The sequence below is a fragment of the Acinonyx jubatus genome, chromosome C2 (assembly GCF_027475565.1).
Source record: "Acinonyx jubatus isolate Ajub_Pintada_27869175 chromosome C2, VMU_Ajub_asm_v1.0, whole genome shotgun sequence".
Lineage (NCBI taxonomy): Eukaryota > Metazoa > Chordata > Mammalia > Carnivora > Felidae > Acinonyx > Acinonyx jubatus.
Genome location: NC_069384.1, coordinates 131,405,075 through 131,423,737, shown reverse-complemented (window position 1 = coordinate 131,423,737; position 18,663 = coordinate 131,405,075). Strand labels below are relative to the sequence as shown.

Genomic DNA, 18,663 nt, shown 5'->3' with positions numbered 1-18,663 from the left:
TCTCCACATCTCCAAGCACCAGTGTCCCCACGTGTGAAATGGGGCTGACCCCCACCCCGTTAGATTTTTGTATGCAGACGACGTGTGCAAAGTGCTTGGTGTGGTTGTCAGTGAATCCTAATGCCTGCCGGCAACAAGGTAGCAGGAGCTGTCAATGCCCAGCTGGTGCCCACAGACTCCCGTACTTCCAGCCTCTCTGCACTCCTGGCCATGTGACTGGGTTCTGGCCAACAGGACATGAGCAGATGTGATGCAGGCCACTTCTGGGCCTGACCTTTACAAAGCCCCTCATGTCACCTCTGCCCTCCCAACACCCTTGGCTTAGTTGAAGATGGACCATGACGTGAGAGTACATCAAAATGAGCTATGCTAGGGGTGCCTGGGTGGCTCAGTTGAGCGTTCGACTTTGGCTCAGGTCGTGATCTCACAGCCCGTAAGTTCGAGCCCCACAACAGGCTCTATGCTGACAGTAAGAGCCTGCAGCCTGCTTCAGACTCTGTGTCTCCCTTTCTCTCTGCCCCTCCCCTACTCCTGCTTTGTCCCTCTCCTTCAAAAATAAACATTTAAAAAAATGAGCTATGCTAAACCACTGACAATGCAAGTTTTATCTGTTACAGAAGCATAGCATAGCCCATCCTGACAGAAGTAACTCTAATAACATTTTTCAAAGTCTTCACGTATTTGTTAGTGGTTTGTAAGTAACAATAGGGTCAGCACGGTCCAGTCCTTGTCTGAATGTTTTCAAATCTCCAAGCTGATCATACTTCACTTAAGCTGTGCTTGATGGGACCAGCTTCAAGAAAACACTAGGACGAGACGTTCTAATTCACTTCTTACGAAGCACATTTTATCAGTTCTCCAAACATATTAATCATGGCCGGTTTTAAGCCACAAGACATGTTTCAGGAAGAGCTCTCGGGTGGCGCAGTGCTTATCAGGAGGTTCACGTTCACCCAAAACTCCTCACTCAGGCAACACGCTGCGGGCGTGCGGGGCCTGGCTGACCCCGGGAGACCCCGCGGGGCAGCACGGTCTGGGCTCCGGGCCCCCACCCCGAGCGGGCCCAGAGCGGCAGCTGGGAATGAAGGCTCAGGAAAGGGTTGGTGGGAGGCGGCAGGAGAAAGGACGGGGGCCGTAGGCGGCAGCCTCGAGGTGGCTCGGCGCCGACTCCCCAGCCGTGCCAGCGGGTCGGGTCTCCCAAGGGTCCCGCCGAAAGTGCTGGAGCTGACTGCGTGGGCGGGGCCGGCTGCGCCTCGGCTGATGAGTGCTCTGCCGGCTCCGCGACCTGCCCAAATGAGCTCGGGAGAGTCTGGTTTTCCCGTACCTGGTCCCCAGGGTCTGGAACAGGGAAGCACGTGGACGTGAGATCTAAGGACAGGACCCAACAAGTCTTTGGCTGGGATTTCTGAGGTGACGGTTGCCAGGGAAGGAAGCAAAGCCAATGTTTACCACAGGTTCCTGTTGATAGAGATCATCTCTGCGGCCAGACTAAGAAAGCTCACTCCGGGTTGTCGAGAGCTGCTCTCTGAACCTGCCAGGTGCTCGCTTCCCTAGCCGCTGCGACACAGTGGGGTGTGGCATCTCCCTGCCGAGGCGGCCTGGCCGTGGCAGACCTGTGGGTGCATTTCTTTTTCTTTTTCTTTTTTTTTTTTTAGGGTTTATTCATTTTTTAGAGACAGAGCACGGGTGGGGAGGGGTAGAGAGAGAGGGAGACACAGAATCAGAAGCAGGCACCAGGCTCTGAGCTGTCAGCAGAGAGCCTGATGTGGGGCTCGAACCCACGAACTGTGAGATCATGACCTGAGCTAAAGTCAGACGCTCAGCCGACTGAGCCACCCAGGCGCCCCCCTGTGGGTGCATTTCTACTGCACGAGGGATCGTTCTCCACACACATAGGTAGTTGTTGTTTTTCATGTTTTCTTATTTTTGAGAGAGAGAGAGACAATGAGCGAGCGGGTAGGGGCAGAGGGAGAGGGGGACAGAGGACCCCAAGTGGGCTCTGCGCCAACAGCAGGGAGCGGGAGGTGGGGCCCAAGCTTGATAACCGAGAGATCCTGACCGGGGCAGACGTCAGACATTTAAACCACCGCGCCCCCAAGGCGCCCCCACGAATGCGGTTTTAAGGCCCACACCACAGTGCTAGGTGCTGGGAAGAGAGCAGTGACCGAGACCGACCCCCATCCCGGCTCCCTCGGGGCTTACACACACGCTAGGTTCCCGCACCGGCAGCCGTAGCTGTGGGGAGTGGCGTGGACAAGGGCGGGATGCCGCGAAGGCACCCACCGACAGGGAGAGGTCACCCGCTTACGGAAGGCTTCGCCGAAGGATAAGCAGGCAGGTGAGCAGTCCACAGGGTGGCAGTGTGCCTCGCAGCTCAGGGCGCGGACTGGAGCCCCGCTGCCCCGCTACAACCCGGACTCTGCGGCCTACCAGCTGGGTGGCCTTGGGCAAGTCACTTAACCCGCCTGTGCCCCGGCTGCCTCATCTGTAAAAGGGAGGTAGAGGCCGTAGCGAGAATGAAGTGAGTATATGCAAAGTGCTTAGAGAGCGTCTGGCACAAGGGAAGTGCTATATACAAACGTTAGCAACGAGGAAGCAAGACTGAACAGGAAGAATGTGAGAGCAGGCTCTGAAGGAAGCAGCTTATGTTCACGTAACTGAAAGAAATCCAAGCAGGTTCGCAGAGAGTGTGTGTGTGTAGGGGTGGGGAGTAGCAACCATGAGATTCGAGACAGAGATGGATGGGCAGGGCCTGAGGCAGCTGAGCCTCGGGAACCCTGGTAAGGATTCTCGTCCTCGCAGTAGGAGTCATGGGGGGCCGTTGATCAGTTTTAAACAGGGAGATGACGTCAAATTTGCATGTTTAAAAGATCTCTCTGGCTGCTGAAGGAGAAAGGTGTGCAGGGGGCCCAGAGAGGATGCAGAGGAGGGCTGGTGCATTAGGGCAGGTGGGAGTGTGGGTGGTTTGCACCTCAGTGGAGAGCGAGAGGAAGGGTCAGCTTTGAGAGTGATTTAGGAGCAAAAATCGACTGGACTCTGCACTGACCAGTGAGGGAGGTATGGAAGCTACCAGCCCTACCAGAAACCGATGAGGACTGTCCTTATTGAAAGTATTTCCTCAGAATAGGGGTGTCTGGGGTGGCTCAGTTAAGCAGCTGACTCTTGATTTTGGCTCAGGTTATGATCTCACAGCTGGTGTGTTCAAGCCCCGTCTCAGGCTCCACGCTGACATGGCGGAACCTGCTTGGGATTCTCTCTCTCTCTCTCTCTCTCTCTCTCCCTCACCCTCTGCCCTCCTCTGCCCATTCTCGCTCAAAATAAATATTAAAAAAAAATAAAATGAAATAAAAGTATTTCCTCGGAATAACAAATACTGCAGTGATACTGCCATCATTCAAAACTTTTCTAGAAACCTTCTGGTGGATTAGTTTTCAGGATTTGAATGACTAACTCAACATGATTCTACAAAGTCACTAAAACGTGAGTCTGGATACTTCCCTTAAGACCCAAAGAATAGGTCTTTAATTTCTGGAGGGAGGAAGCTGTTGACAAACAGAAGCAGCTGGTGGGGAGGAACCATGGGTAAGTCATAGGTTGTAGAACGGGACCTATTTGTCTTGGGTCAGAAGGACAGAGCCTAAAACAATTTTTAATGGCAGTGCTACAATTATAGCCAAGGCTGTCCTCTGTGGGGACTGTGTCTTAGAAATGGAGTAAAAGGACTCATTCAATCCAGAGACGTTTTGAAAACATGGATCCCACGTTGGTTGACCGGTAAGAGGAAGCAAGCTTTCCTCGCTGTAACTAACACAATCTTTAGTAATCAATACTTCTGTATTTAAACGTGTCGCTCACTAGACATAAAGTTCAGTATGGCTTTGGATTTTCTGCTGCCTCTAAATAATATGAAGGTTTAATGAAGGTAAGAAATAGATTTCACTTATCAGGTTGAGCATTAAAATGCTTCCTGTAATGAACCTCTGTTTGTGAATCCTGGGTACCTCTTCTCTTGTTGATGCTTCAGCAAAGAGAACAAGAAAATCATCTGAGAAGGAAGGACAACCGGCAAGCTTGTCAGGGCCTGGATCCCGAAATGCCTAAGTTGCTAACTGTTGAGAAAACTCTTCTTTTCACGAAGCCAGGGAGCTATCAATTCAGCCGCTGTCTCAGTCCAGCCCACCTTAAGCCCCAACAGGCAAATGTTGTCAGTTTTCTTTCTTATTAATGGTGAATCCACCATTTCTCCTGAGCCCCAACTCCAGAATTTAATCAGTACCACAGTGCAGAAGTCCTCTATATCAAACCAAACTTTTCCCTTGCTTCGGTCCAAGGCAGTTTCTTCTTATTCTGTCGACACTGGAGATGCAAACAACAGTAATTGCAACAATGAATCAAGTATTTGAAGACAGTTAACACCCTCCTTCCTCATCTCTCATCAGAATGGCCAACCTCCGCTCCACTCGATCTCTAAGGCCCGTTTTTTCCATCAGGAAAATTGCAGAATGATCATGCTAAAAGGGATTCTAGGTTGTGTAGTCCTACCCACTTGACAGATCAGGAGAGCAGGTCACGGACATAGTGAGTCGTGCAGGAAGCTGTACAACAGGGATGACTTAGGTCTCTCGATGCCTGGCACCCTGTTCTCTCCACCCTACTACACAGCCAACTAAACTTGTTCCATTCTTTCTTTCTTCTCTCTAGGTGCCTATAGTCCCTAAGGACAGACAGGCTTGGTTGGTTTTTTTAAAAATCTCACTAAAATGGAATGGAGTGTTCTGGTTAAATGAGTCTCTCTTTAAAAAAAAAATGGGAGGCAAGTCTACCCTGTTAATGAGTGGGGAGGATTTTGGAACAAGGTCAGGGCCGAGTCTGTGGAGAGGAATGGGACTAAGTCTCATAAGTCACGCATTGTCACTGTCAGCCATGTGAGCTTGGGCAAGCCATCCAACCACTCAGTCTCATTTCCCTTACTGGTAAAATGGAACAGCATCTTCACCCTGATCATCCTGCCTACTTCACACAGACACTGTGGCTAATTCAATGAGCTAAAACGAATGTCTTGTCAAATGCCAAGTGCTCCTGTAGTATTCATTTGATAATAGAACTCTAGTCAAAATCTAGACCACCAGTGAATTCAGGTGAACTCCAGAGTTACTATTTCCCATCCCTTTTCCTTTATTACTTTATCTGTGAAAATGAACCTCTATGGCTACATGTAAGACCTTTGTGTTTAAATAATCTAGAGGTTGGGGGGGGGGAAAAAAGGAGGTAAAGAAAACACAGAATATACTAAGAAGCTATAATAATTAGAACAGTGTTGAATCAGAGCAGGAACAAATAAATAGACCTATGGAACGGAGAGTCTAGGGGAAAAAAATCCATCTGTAGGTGGGAGTTTCATATGTGATAAAGAAGGCATTTCAAACCACTGGGGGAAAGTGTGGAATATTTGATAAATGGTGATGGGCAACTGGAGAGCCATATGAAAAAGTCAGATCCTTATCCCCCATCAAGCACAAAAATTAATCTCCAATAGATTAAAGCCCTGCCAAAGTATCAGAAGAGAGTATATCCATAAAAGCCAAGGGAAAATATGTGATTATATATAAATTTAAAACTCTGGTGTAAGTTATAACAAACAATTCAGGGACAAATAATACATTGGGGAAAATATTTGCAATGCATATACAGACAAAAGATTAGCATGCATTCTATTTTATAAAGAGTTACAAATCCATAAGATATCAAAGTGGACATAAAATGTGAACACACCATTCTAAAAAAAAATGGCTAAAACATTTTTGGAAAAAATGCTAGGGAGCAATCAGGAAATTAATTTTTTAATTAATGTGACTAGGAAACACACTTTAAAGACTTAAACAACCTAGCGTCAGAGAAATGGGTACTTTCATACTCCATTAGAATATAAATCGATTGTGCATTTTACAGGGCCATTTGGCAATACCAGCCAATTTTTGATCCAGAAATGATCCAGAAATGACAGGATACATGCACAAGAATTGCACAAACAAGTCTGTTTCCTGCAGTACTGTTTGTAATAGGCCCAAACTGGGAACAGTGTAGATGTCCATCATAGAGATGTACTTACGTACATGATGGCATGCATCTGCAGCTGGGAGTAGGCAAGAAGAGTAAATTCATAAGTGCACATACCTGTCTGTGTGTCCAAGGTTAATACACTGCAAAAGGTCTAATACCTAGCAAGCTCTTTATATAGAAGTTCATGCTAGGCCAGGGAGCGGGATGGGAGAGAAGAAAACGTTGGCATTTTGATGCACATGCTTTCATATTATTTGATTTTTTATAATCATATTCATCAGGTAATTAAGAAAGAACAAAGGAATAGACAAAATCTTGGGACATGGAGATGACACGGAGGTCAGGTTTATGGGCTCCTGCAGGGGCAGGGGCAGGGGCAGGGATGGGGGATGGTGGGGACGGGACGGGGGGTAGTTAAGAACCCAGAACAGACAGGATGGAGACAGCTGCTTAGTAACGAGGAAGTCAGGACTCCTGAACACAAATACTTTTCAATGCACGCCTTGAGTGGATGGTGGGTCAGAAGGTATCTTCGTATGTCATCACCACGCCTGCTGCCGAGGCACATATTAGGAAAGAAGAATATTAAAGACAAGACATCCCACTACTTCTCGAAGATGAGAATGGTATAATTCTTGGAGTTTCATTTAAAATAAAATGAAATAACAGCGCTCAGGTTAAATTATCAGCATACGATCATCCGCAGTACCCGGGAATGAAGGAAATTGCTGTTTTCCAATCAGAAAGAAAGAAAAAAAAAAAACCTCTCCGACAGAGGTGCGTGATGCTGGGCGATCACTGGGCTTGTGCATACATATTGCTGCTCACACGGCGTATGTGAACACACCTGCAGCAGCTCTGCGTCCTGTGTAACAGCTCTCCCGAGCACGGTCCCCAGAGTGTGGGCACAACCCTTCCCATAGCTCCACCCACGTCTCCCAGTGACCTGTCCAGCCAGCCACCTTCTATAGCTTCCCTTTTGATTGGCAACACTTGCAAATAAACCATTTTGCCCTCCAAAGCATTTCTACTTTCAGTTTTCCAAATACTTAACTTGCTCAGGATAACCTTATATTTTCCTATCTACAATCTCTAGCACAGTGACTGCACATACTAGGTGCTCAATAAATCACACTTAGTTAACTTCTCACCCTCCAGAAAAAGCCGTCACCTCACCATCCCAAGTGGTATCCCACTGAATGATTCTTTCATAGTTTTTCAGGCTGTTATTTCTCTCACCTTAAAAAAAACAAAACTAACTATGGCTTGGTTTATAGCACTGTACCAACCTAACTGTACTGTTGTTGACTTCTTAGCTTTGATAAATACACCATGGTTCTATAAGACGGTATTTGGGGAAGCTGGGTAAAAGGTATACGGGAACCCTTTGTAGCTCTTCTGTAAATCTAAAGTTATTTCAAAAGAAAAAGTTTTAAAACAAAACAAAATTTTGAAAAGGAGTAAAAAGAAAGGCGGTGGTGGGGTGAGTTCTATGGACTCTACTTGCCTTTCCTATCTTTTTTTTCCCCTTCATAGTAAAACTCTTCGAAACTATTATCTATCCTCATTCATTACAATTTCTTTCCTCCCAGTTGTGGAAAGGAAACCACTACAATAGGTTTTCCTTCTTCACATGTTTTTTTTTCTTTTTTATTAAAATTTTTTTTTAACGTTTGTTTATTTTTGAGAGACAGAGAGAGACAGAGCATGAGCGGGGAAGGGGCAGAGAGAGGGAGACACAGAATCCGAAACAGACTCCAGGCTCTGAGCTGTCAACACAGAGCCCGACGCGAGGCTCGAACCCACAAACTGGGGGATCGTGACCTGAGCCGAAGTCAGACGCTCAACCGACTGAGCCACCCAGGCGCCCCCACGTTTTTTTTCTTAACATCCATCTTGTCAAGATCACCAGGGACCTTCCAGTTGCTAAATCAACGGTCGCTCGTCGGAATTCACCTTTCCCGTCCTACCGGCAACATGACACAGCTGGCCAGTCTGTCCTCCTTGAAACACTTTCTTCATGTAGTGTCCTGACGCCACACTGATCTCCTTTTCTTCCTTCACGTTTATTAGAGCACTGTTTGCAACTCCGAGAGCCATCAGAGATGCAAACATCAGCAACCCCCACAACTAACACAGCAGGGGCCACCCCAAAACAAGCTGAACAGCAAAAATCTGGCCACAATAGACACAATCAAACGTTCAAAAAGCCATGAGTTCATACTGATACTTTTAAAAATCTCACCGGTGACCAGTTTTGGAGGTTGCTAGGGCACCAACTCATATTAGACTAACTGATAAATACAGGGCAAGAATCAAGCATCCGTTCTGTCTTTCATAATTTTTACAATACGATTTTCAAAGTAGGGGCTACCGACCAGAACCAGGGCTCCAGGGAACATCTTTATCTCAGAGCTCCATGCCCATCTGCACACACCTACTGGTGAGGGACAGCAGACCATTTGGGAAAGACCAAGTATTTGATCCATTTCCTGGTAAGTGCTGGTGCTCATACCAACACTTCAAATTTGAGAAAGACTCCTACATCAGCTTCACCTCTCTCTGATATAGACTGTAGAAGGGTCTCATATCACTAAAAGCAACATCTTTTCACAAACTAATTAGGCTCGAATGATCTTTAAGAATCCCTGTAGGGGAGGCCGGGGGCCCAGTCGGTTCCACATCTGACTCTTGATTTCAGCTCAGGTCATGATCTCACGGTTTGTGGGACTGAGCCCCACATCAGGCTCTGTGCTGACAGCACGGAGCCTCCTTGGGATTCTTTCTCTCCCCTTCTCTCTCTCTCTCAAAATAAATAAATAAACATTAAAAAAAAATTCCTTTAACACAGCTCATCAGCTTGGGCACTCCCTTTCACCCATGGAAGAAATATTTACTAAGCACCTGTTATGTGCCAAGCATAGTGCGGAACGAGACAGGGCCCTACCCTCACGTAGGTTAAAGGTTAGTGGACTAAACCTAAGCCATCCGGCCTCTTGAAATCCTTTTGGAATAAGACAAGGAGTAGCAAATGACTAACACACTCAAGCAGTGCTCTGCCAAGCACTTTATACGTATTATCACATTTAATCCCCGTGACAGTCCTGGGAGGTACGTAGGATTCTACTTTACATGTAGTAGCAAGTGTGTGCACACGTGGTGGAATTATAAACTGAGGCGTGACACACTTGAGTGACTCACTCAAGGTCATCCATCTAGCAAGCAGTGGGACTCCAGGGCTCTCTCCAGTCTACACTCTCAGCCTCCACACTATAAATTCAAGCCCCCCTGCCTTAGTTCAGTCTGAGTACCAAAGAGATCTTGACTAGCCTGGCAAACGAGGGCAACAGACCAGTCTTGGCCAGCAGACCAGAAATACTGTCCGGCACTCAGCGCCAGAAACGACAGAGGTGGAAGGGACTACGGTCCAGGCAGAGGTCATGACCTGGCCTGTCTAGAGAGGTTACGGATGGTGACGTCGACTGGCAGGGTGGTGGGCAGGACAGGTGGCCCTTGCTCTGTCACAACAGCAGGCAGACAGGCTGTGGCGGCGGGTGGACAGAGGCGGTGGGAGGCACCACCTTCTGCGCACATCTCGCGCTGTGAAGAGGCTTGCCCTGCGCCTCCACTCCCAACGCAGAAAAGCCTGGGGCGGCCACTTTCTCTATACCTTTGTGTCCCCGTCCCTGCCAGCTGCCTTTGCCAGTCGGCACAAGAGCCCACTGCTGCTCCCACATCCCTGAATCTCAGTGCGCCGCGCTCCTGTGCCTCTTGAGTACTCAGCCCTAAAGCCCAGCCCGTGGGCCTGGGCACTTGGGGACCAATTGCGGAGTCAGGGCTCCTTACTGCGGCCAGAGCGTCTCATATTCCCTCCCCTCACCTATGAAATGCGGGGATAATCACTGCCTTGAGCAGACTTTGAAATTCCCATCAAGTCAACAGCCTCCCTTTCTTCCTGCTGAACTTGAATGTGGGATTGAAATAGCTAACAGATGATCTTTGCTTAAAACATGACAAAATTCAGGGCACTTGGGTGACTCAGTCGGTTAAGTATCTAACTCTTGATTTCGGCCCAGATCATGGTCTCGTGGTTTGTGGGTTCGGGCCCCGCATCGGACTCGGCACTGACAGTGTGGAGCCTGCTTGGGATTCTCTCTCTCCTTCTCTCTCCGCCCCTTCCCTGCTCTCGCTCTCAGAAAATAAAAACAAAAAAATTTAAAAACTTGACAAAATTCAAAACAGGTAAGAGTCCACAATAACGATGCCAGCCATCATCAGGCCCCATAAATCAATGATGTGTTTAAGCCCAAATTCCCCATGAGGCCTGTAGCCACAGAGATGACAAAGAGCAAGATGTCTTTCCCCATCAGCTGTTCCATCAGCTCAGGAACAGAATTCCAACTGGAACTCCTGTGTCTCCAGAACTGATCTTCCTTTCTTCCCAGACCCCTTTTACCCTCACAGTATTCTCCAAGCTGGTAGCCTTGGGCCCAACACTGTGTCACAAGAAGAATGGCCTGGCCTCAACCTATGGACTTCTTCTGGCCTTTTAAAGATCTAAATGAAGATACGAAGAGCAGTCTGCTTTCTAGCAGTTTCATTAGAGCAGCCTTGCGATGAGGCTCCACCGTTCTCTCCGTCCGTCCTGGGGACTGCCTCCCAACCCAGGCTTAGCAAGGAGCTAAGTGTTAGCTGCTTTCTTTCAGTCATTCAACAAGTATGTATTGTGGAGCTATTATTGGTGCCAAGAACAACCCTGGCAAAGAAATTAAATAAAAGGCAGAAAAGCAGGATTTGGAAATGGCTCTATACTCCCTAATCAATCCTCAGCACATTTTTACAGCCAGCCAGCCTGGCCATTGAAGGCAAGATTCAACATGGAATCCAGCAGTCACCGACGCCTTTGTCCCAAACAAGAAGCCGCCTCCTACATGTAGTGTTAAGGCAGGCAGCCAAGACGCAGAGCACAGAAAAGGATTTAATTTGAGGAGAAACTAACAATTAGTCAGGATACATACTTAGGACATTCATTAACACTAAGTGAACATGCCAGATATTCAATTCCCTAAAGAAGTTTTCCTAATAATTTTCCATTTCCAACCCCAATTTTGATGGTCTGAAGAAACAAGCCTTCAGGCTTGTAGTAAGGTGAACTAAGACCTTAAATATAAAGAATTTTCAAGGTAAGATTAATACGAATGTGTTTAAATTATGTTTATTGGACATAAAATATATAGGTTGCTACCAAATAAGGACAACCTATATCTTACACACAGAACATTTTTATATGATTAAGTTTAAGGATAGTCTCTTTTTTCCCTAAGAGGAAAGAACATCTATATTGACCGATTCAAGATGCATCATGAGATAATCAAACAGTTATTAATACAAGAAACTCAATATAGCAAAAATAATTTAATCAATGAAGTCTTGGCAAAAAGTTTATCATTGAAGTCTGTCGGCTGGTTTTTCTTTGATGCTCCAGCTGGTCACTTACTTAGTTCAGCCTTGGAAAAAAAAAGAAAAAAGAAAACAAAACAACAAAAAAAAACCGCTGAGGAGAGGTAAATTCATGGTGCCACAAATCATGTCTCTGTTACTGTCCTGAGAAGATTTCACAGCTTTCTCTCTTCTACCTTTGCCTGCTCCCTACCACCACTTCTCAAAGCAAATGTGTTCTTTGGGAACATGGCTGTTTTCCAGTTGCTTGGAGAAAAAGTCTGTCATTGGAGGTGGGCCACAAATATAGAACAAAGTCTCTTTTGAAATATGATCTCTTATCTCCTTCTCCGTTATTCTTCCTTCTACCAAAAAAAACAAAAAAAAAAAAAACAAAAAAAAAAAAACAAAAAAACCCAGAATCAACAGCAAATAAGCCAGACATGCTTGTACTGAAATGAGGAAGGACTAACTACCACTCAGCAACTGTGTCTGTTTCCAGGAACTCCAGCTCAGGGAGTCTAGTGCTGAGGCCCTCACACTATGGCTCCTGGCGGTAGCACCGGGCGCCAGACCCAAGCGGAGAGTGCATCTCTAGGTTTCCAGCAGGCAAAGTGGGAAGCTCGTCATAATGCACTCTTCAGACAGGGCCAGTTAGCTTACTAATCTTTGGTAGAGATTTAGAACTCACTTCGGCAAAGTAAATAAACTGGTGAAAAATCTTTCCAGGCAGGGGAAACCACGAGTAGTTTAAATGACCATGAATGGCAAATGGCATCGATTCAGTCAAAGCTGGAATATAAATTCTTTGTAGGCATACTACAGCGATGACGCAAAGGTCCCCTTAAAAAATGTGGAAAATAAATTTTTAACATGGGCAGTAAGAAACCTGTATATAGTAAGTAAATCTCACTGAATCTGTCCTTACTTTTCCATGATGAGTCACCCCCCAGCTCCCCAGGTAGTGACATTCCTAGGCAGCAACTCCCAACGGTAAAGCATCCACACTCGACCGACTGGCATGTCCTCCAAACAACCACGTGGAGATAGTCAAAATATCTTCAGGGGACTCACCCGTGATGTATGGCTGCAGTTCTGCACTGATTTGTGTAGTCTGTTTGGTAACATGCAAACTGCACGCAATCTTCTCAGGAAATTCATTTACTAAATCGAGGATATTTTGCTGGAATGTCAAACATATTTGGTCACGCTACAATTTTAAAAAATCAAAACAGATGTGCACAACCCCTGCCGCTGAACCTCGACTCCCATTCTGCACACGTCTGCCACTCTTCCTCTCTACTTAGAGAGGTATTGTCTGCAGCCTAGCAGGCCAGAGCGTTCAGAGTACAGAGGGCTATTTGGCTTTAATTGAAATCTGAATATGCTAACAAGCATATTACTAACTCTCCGGGAGTTTTTTCTTCTTCCTTTTTCTCAAGCATCGGCAATTAAGCAGCAGTTTCACTGACCACAGTTGTGTCTTTTAACTGTTTCTGTTCTTTTGTTCATCCCGCAGCTGCAAAGCAATCCAGAGTGAAAGCCTTCTCCTGTCAAACGTACTTAGTTTCAACAGATGGAACCGACGGGGGTTTCATTTACCCAGCGGGTCTAAACTCTGTGCCTCTCACCTACTCCTGTAACACACGAGCCCAGTTGTAGGTCTCCTGACTCGACGGAATCTCAGGGATGTGGCGACTTTTCTGTTCATCCGCCTCCAGATTCAAGCCCACAAACCTGCCCTAGGCCTGTCACTTCAGTGGGCGCGTCCTCAACACTAGCTGTTTCACTGTCCGGCATAAAAAGTGTTGGTTAATTCCCATCTGAACATGATAAAGCCTTGTCAAGGCTTTTGGTGGGACAACGGTTGCAGAGAAGACAGAACTAACGGAAGAAAGTTCCATGGACGACTAATACCATGACACGAGTTTGCTCACGGCAAGCGACAAGACATATGTTTCTTCCTTACCTTAAACAGGAGTTCACTGGTATTTTTTGCACTGTAGAAGAGCTTTATCGTTCCGACCTCATAGCCGCTTCCTTTGTTCGCCCGGTCTCTGTGGAGGTCTGCCGCGTGCCGCAGGATGGACAGCAGAGGGTTAATTCCGACTCCTCCTGCAATCAACACCAGGTTTCTAGAGGCATCTGCAGGCTGAGGGTCAAAGAAGAACTCTCCACCCACTCTCACGGCCACTTCAGAGTCAAGGGTACACTAGGGCAGGAAAGAAAAGATCCGTTAGTCCTTTGTGGCACAGGTCTTAAATCTAATGCTCTTCTTTAATAACATAGACTGTGTCTACCTTCTGCATGTTTATCAGTGTTTAGGACTATTTTCACAGCCAGCTCTCAATTGTGCCAGGGCCCTGTGAACTGATTCCACTTGTCCATTATACAGGCCATTTGCTACTCTGCCTCTGTGATCCACACTGCACAGCCACTCCAGTACGGACAAAAGAAGACTCGCGTCAGTAATTTTGCCATTTGTTAACTTCTTAGGTGAAGAGCTGGGTTGTGGAAAAAGGCACTGGGCTCAGGGGATGGCTCTGAAGCACGAGTCCCCTTTTCTCTGCGGCGCTCCTGTTTTCTGATCCAAGTCATGGAGCTGACACAGGCAGGATGGAGCAAGTGTCACTATGCTGCGGCTGCCCTGGGCTCATAAGAGAAGACCCTGGGGACCGGGGGGGCTTCCTCCGGGTCACCAGCAGGGCACAGCCAGAGCTGTTGCACAGGCTCGAGGCCAGCCCTGAGATGCTGGTCAGTACTGTCCGCTCTTCCCTGGAGAGGTAAGAATAGACAGCAGAGGATTCACACTAGGAGGGGAGCACCACAGACAGCCACCCCACCCAGGTAGAGCGCCTATTTGGTGAGGCCACTTAGACCAGAAATACGATAAGAGCTGAATGTACTGGTTCTCCTTGGAGGTGATCCTGCCCCTGACGGGGTGTTATGGAAACACGTGGTGACACTTCCTTATCGTCACCATGGTTTAGAAAACCCAACTGGCAGTCAGAGGGCAGGGCCAAAGGTGCTAGATGTCTTGTGAAGTTAGCGATGTCCTCGAGCCGGCTTCTGTTCAGCTGATGGTTAAATTTTGAGGAATTTCATGGACTAGTTTCTACTGGTTGTTTGAAATCGGCCATTGAGGGAGTATCTGCAGCACAGAAATCAGCAAATGCTGCAAATGAGGGCTTTTGTACTCAGAGAGCCGATCTAGCAGCACATCATTATCTCCAATGCCCAGGACTGCCGTGCAGAAACTTGTGAATGGCCCATGGGACGTACATGTAGGTGAAAACTGGTTCGTAATAATCTGAGACTAGATCCTAACTCATTTTACAAAAAACACAAAGCATTTTTTGCACGTATCTAGTGGCGTCCGAATTTTCCAGAATGTAACCATCATGTGGATTGTGCTTTGCTGTATCCAGAACTTTACCAAGTATGTTCACTGTTCTGGAAAACCACATCCCAGTTGGTAACGTGCATGTGTGATGCTTCTGACACCATAAAGAATCTTACAATCTGCATCTGTAGAGGGTGTACTCATGGTGATTCCACACTGAGGAATAACCATCTGCCTACTTTGTTCTTCTAGTTAAGATATGCCCAACCATTCATACACTTAAACACACAGGGGCACCTGGGTGGCTAGTTGATTAAGCATCTGACTTCAGCTCAGGTCATGATCTTGTGGTTTGTGAGTTCCAGCCCCGCTTGGGCTCTCTGCTCTCAGCACAGAGCCCACTTCAGATCCTCCGTCCCCTCTCTCTCTGCCCTACCCCACTTGTGCTCGCTCGCGCGTGCTCTCTCTCTCTCACTCTCTCTCAAAATAAAAAAAATATAAAGAAACATATAGGCTCTGATTGTGAATCACTTTTCTTTTTCTTTAAGTAGGCTTCATACCCAGCATGGAGCCCAATGCAGGGCTTGAACTCACGACCCTGAGATCAAGACCTGAGCTGAGATCAAGAGTTAGATGCTTAACCAACTGAGCCACCCAGGCACCCCATGAATCACTTTTATTTCTCCTTGGCATTACACTTAGAGAATTATGCCACCCCAAAATTTTTCATGTGTTGATTACACTAACTTTGAATTTCATCTCAGGATAGTTCTACAAAGAGGGCATTGGATCTGACAGGGTTGAGACTTCTAGTTTGGAGAAAATGCACTCATCTAGGAGCCAGAAGACTGAATCTTAATCACAGTCTATGAAGTCCATCAAGTTGCTTAATTTTTGAGCCTCTGCTACCACGTCTGTTAAATGGGTACCAGCACCTGTCCTACTCACTTCACAGGGCTGTGGTGGCCGTCATATGACACACCATGGGGAAGAGCTTGCTGGCATCAGGTTCTATTATGAGAGGGTGTTTTAGTCATTGCAGCCGTCACAGAAGAGAAAGCACTGAGGGTGCCTGCTTCCTTCTTCCCTAAAAACGAGAGTCTAGAACTAAAGAAATTTATATCAAAAGCAAAGCTTCGCTCCATTACATGTTCCTGATGCAGATCAACTGAATGAACACCCTCCTAAGAAGCAGTAAGTTATCATGTGCTTTTAAAAGACCAAACCCTCAGCATTCACTCCTTGGCACCTTACATGGCAGGTAGGCAGCTAAGTACTTTTTGACATGAATTGAATTTGGGGCTTTACAACGGAAAGATGTTAAATCTTAAGAGTTAATCTTTGAGAAATCTAAGAAAAAATGAAAATTATTTTAATTCACTAAAGAGGTTCCTTTCTGGAAAGTAAAGAACGATTAAATGAAGGGAAATCCTTTCTCAGAAAAAACATCTGAACTGAACAATTTTAAATATATAGGCCATTTTTACATGAAGAACGGTAAGTGGGTTTTCATTTTTGACAAAAGAAATTAGCAGCAAGGGAGCATTCTGTTAGGAATAAGTACAATCTAGGAATCACTACAGTGGCCACCAAAGTGCTTTAAAATGCCCCTTTCCAAGTCTCAAAAAGAGAAGCTGTGATACGAGAGGCTCTGCCTAATGACGACAGATTTAATCTCTTTGTACCCTCCCTCCCCATCCTGCTTGCCTATACACGTTTCTCTTTATTTCCAAGAATATAAGAGAGACTAAGAAATGAGACAGAAATCATTTTCTCCAATGGTCATCTTCAGTAGGACTAGTAGTGACAGCAAAGCCTTTAGGGTACTGTTTTTAGAAACCAGAATATTTTCAAAACCCTAAAGTTGGCACCAACAACAAAACAATGTGCATGTCATCTCCTTAGTGACAAAATAATCTTAAATAGATCTATCTTCTAATTTGCTAGCATCTGGAAAGAATGAAAAGCCATCTTTGTCTTTTATTGATCAATAAAAACTGCCAAGGTAGCATGAACACAAGACTCAAAGTGCTACACGGTATAATATGTAAGCGAGTAAAAGGACGTTACCCTCAATTACAAAGCCATGTATCTAATTTGGGTATAGATTTTTCTACTTGCGAAATAAACAACTTTTCCACAGCAACTGGAGCCCAGCACACAATAGCTGTCTAGAACCCTTTACCCTGCCAGGAGCCTGAGCCAAAGCAGATAAAATAAAGGAAGACATTTATGGCACTTTATCCCCTGTCCCCACAGAGCAGCCTGCTGCCACCCAGACACTCACGTGCCTCCACTGTCCACTCTAATAGCTTCGTAAGACAAACCCTCAGGAGGAAAACAGCCACCTGAGAATGGTTCCAAGAAAAATCTGACTTCATAAAGGCTGTTTGCAACTCCCACCGGGCAGAGTGGAGCAGGCACTACAATTAAAATGTGCATTCAAGCAATGCCACTTGGAGGTTTTCTACCGCCTCTAAGAATAAGTTCCTTCGTTGAAATGTCAATGAGGCATGAAACCAAGCGGGGAGCTGTGGACCAGGACCAGGTCAGGTCACGTGGGAGGCTGATCACTGGAGGGGACTCATGGAACTAGGAGCCAGGATGGCTAAGCTCATTTTAACACTGAGTGTGGGACACATGGAAACCTTGCTGGTTCCACCCCCATGGCATCTTTTAGAGACTCAGGATGCAGCCTACAGACAGCCATGGGTGGAAAATCCAAAGCGAATCTAAAAAGGAATGCAGCAGCTGAGGACACATGGAAGGAGTGACTCAGAAGGTCAGAGGGTAAAAATGTGACAGGATACACTTAGAATGGAAATGCTAAGGCAAGCAGCTGCCTTACTCTGAACAGATACAACTTGACATGCAGACCCTAATTAGAACAGCTATTTCTTATGCCCCTATATCTTTTTCTTTTTAATTACCTTACAGTAACACATTTTTTTTTGGGTGGGGGGAGTATAGCTCTATGAATTTTAACACATACGTAGATCTACGTAACTACCACCAAAACCAAGATACAGAACAGCTCCATCACCCTCAAAACCTCCCTGTGCTCTCTATGCTCACACCTTTCCCTACCCCTCACCCCTGTTAACCACTCATCTGTTTTCCATCATTGTATCTTTGTCTTCCAGAGTGTGACAAAAATGGGATTATGGAGTACGTAACCTTTGAGAACTGGCTCTTTTCACTTTACATGTGGCCTTTGAGCCTCACCCAAGGGGAGAGCATCAATAGTTCATCCATTTTTATTGCTAAATAACAATACATTGTTATGAATGGATCACAGTTCGTTTATTCACTCACCCACTGAGAAACATTTAGGTTGTTTCCAGATTTTGATAATTATGAATAGAACAACGATAGATGTTCCTATACAGGCTTTTAAATGAACAGAGCTTTCATTTCTCTAGAATAAACACCCAGGAGCAGTATTACTAGGACTTACGATAAGTGCATATTTAATTCCATACAAAACTACCAAATGTTTTCCAGATTGGCTGTATTATCTTGCATTCCTGCTAGCAATCTAAGCAATACAAGAGACTTCCAGTCACTCCACATCCTTACCAGCACTTGGTATTGTCAGAATTTTTAACTTTCGTCATTCTACGAGGTGTGTAGAGACACCGTGCTATATACGGTTTTAATCTGCATTTCCCTAATGAGGGTGAACATCTGGTCATTGCTTATTTGCCATCTTACATCCTTTTAGAGAAGTACCTTTCAATCTTCTGCCTATTTTTAAATTATGCTTGTTTTCTTTTTGCTGACTTTTGAGAGCTCTTTATGTATTCTGGATATTACAGATC

General features: G+C 45.9%; 1 protein-coding gene across 9 annotated transcripts in view; it reads right to left on the bottom strand.

The window, feature by feature from the left end:
* Positions 1–11,024: 11,024 nt before the first annotated feature.
* Positions 11,025–18,663, bottom strand: part of OXNAD1 (oxidoreductase NAD binding domain containing 1) — a 40,673-nt gene continuing 33,034 nt past the window's right edge. For all 9 annotated transcript variants that reach the window (XM_015068491.3, XM_015068493.3, XM_053221492.1 and 6 more), the window contains 3 exons: positions 13,469–13,711; positions 12,574–12,682; positions 11,025–11,864 (listed from right to left, as the gene is read on the bottom strand). In XM_015068491.3, the coding sequence (XP_014923977.1) occupies positions 11,710–11,864; positions 12,574–12,682; positions 13,469–13,711 (507 nt within the window). In that variant the 3' untranslated portion in view covers positions 11,025–11,709. The remainder of the gene's footprint in view (positions 11,865–12,573; positions 12,683–13,468; positions 13,712–18,663) is intronic.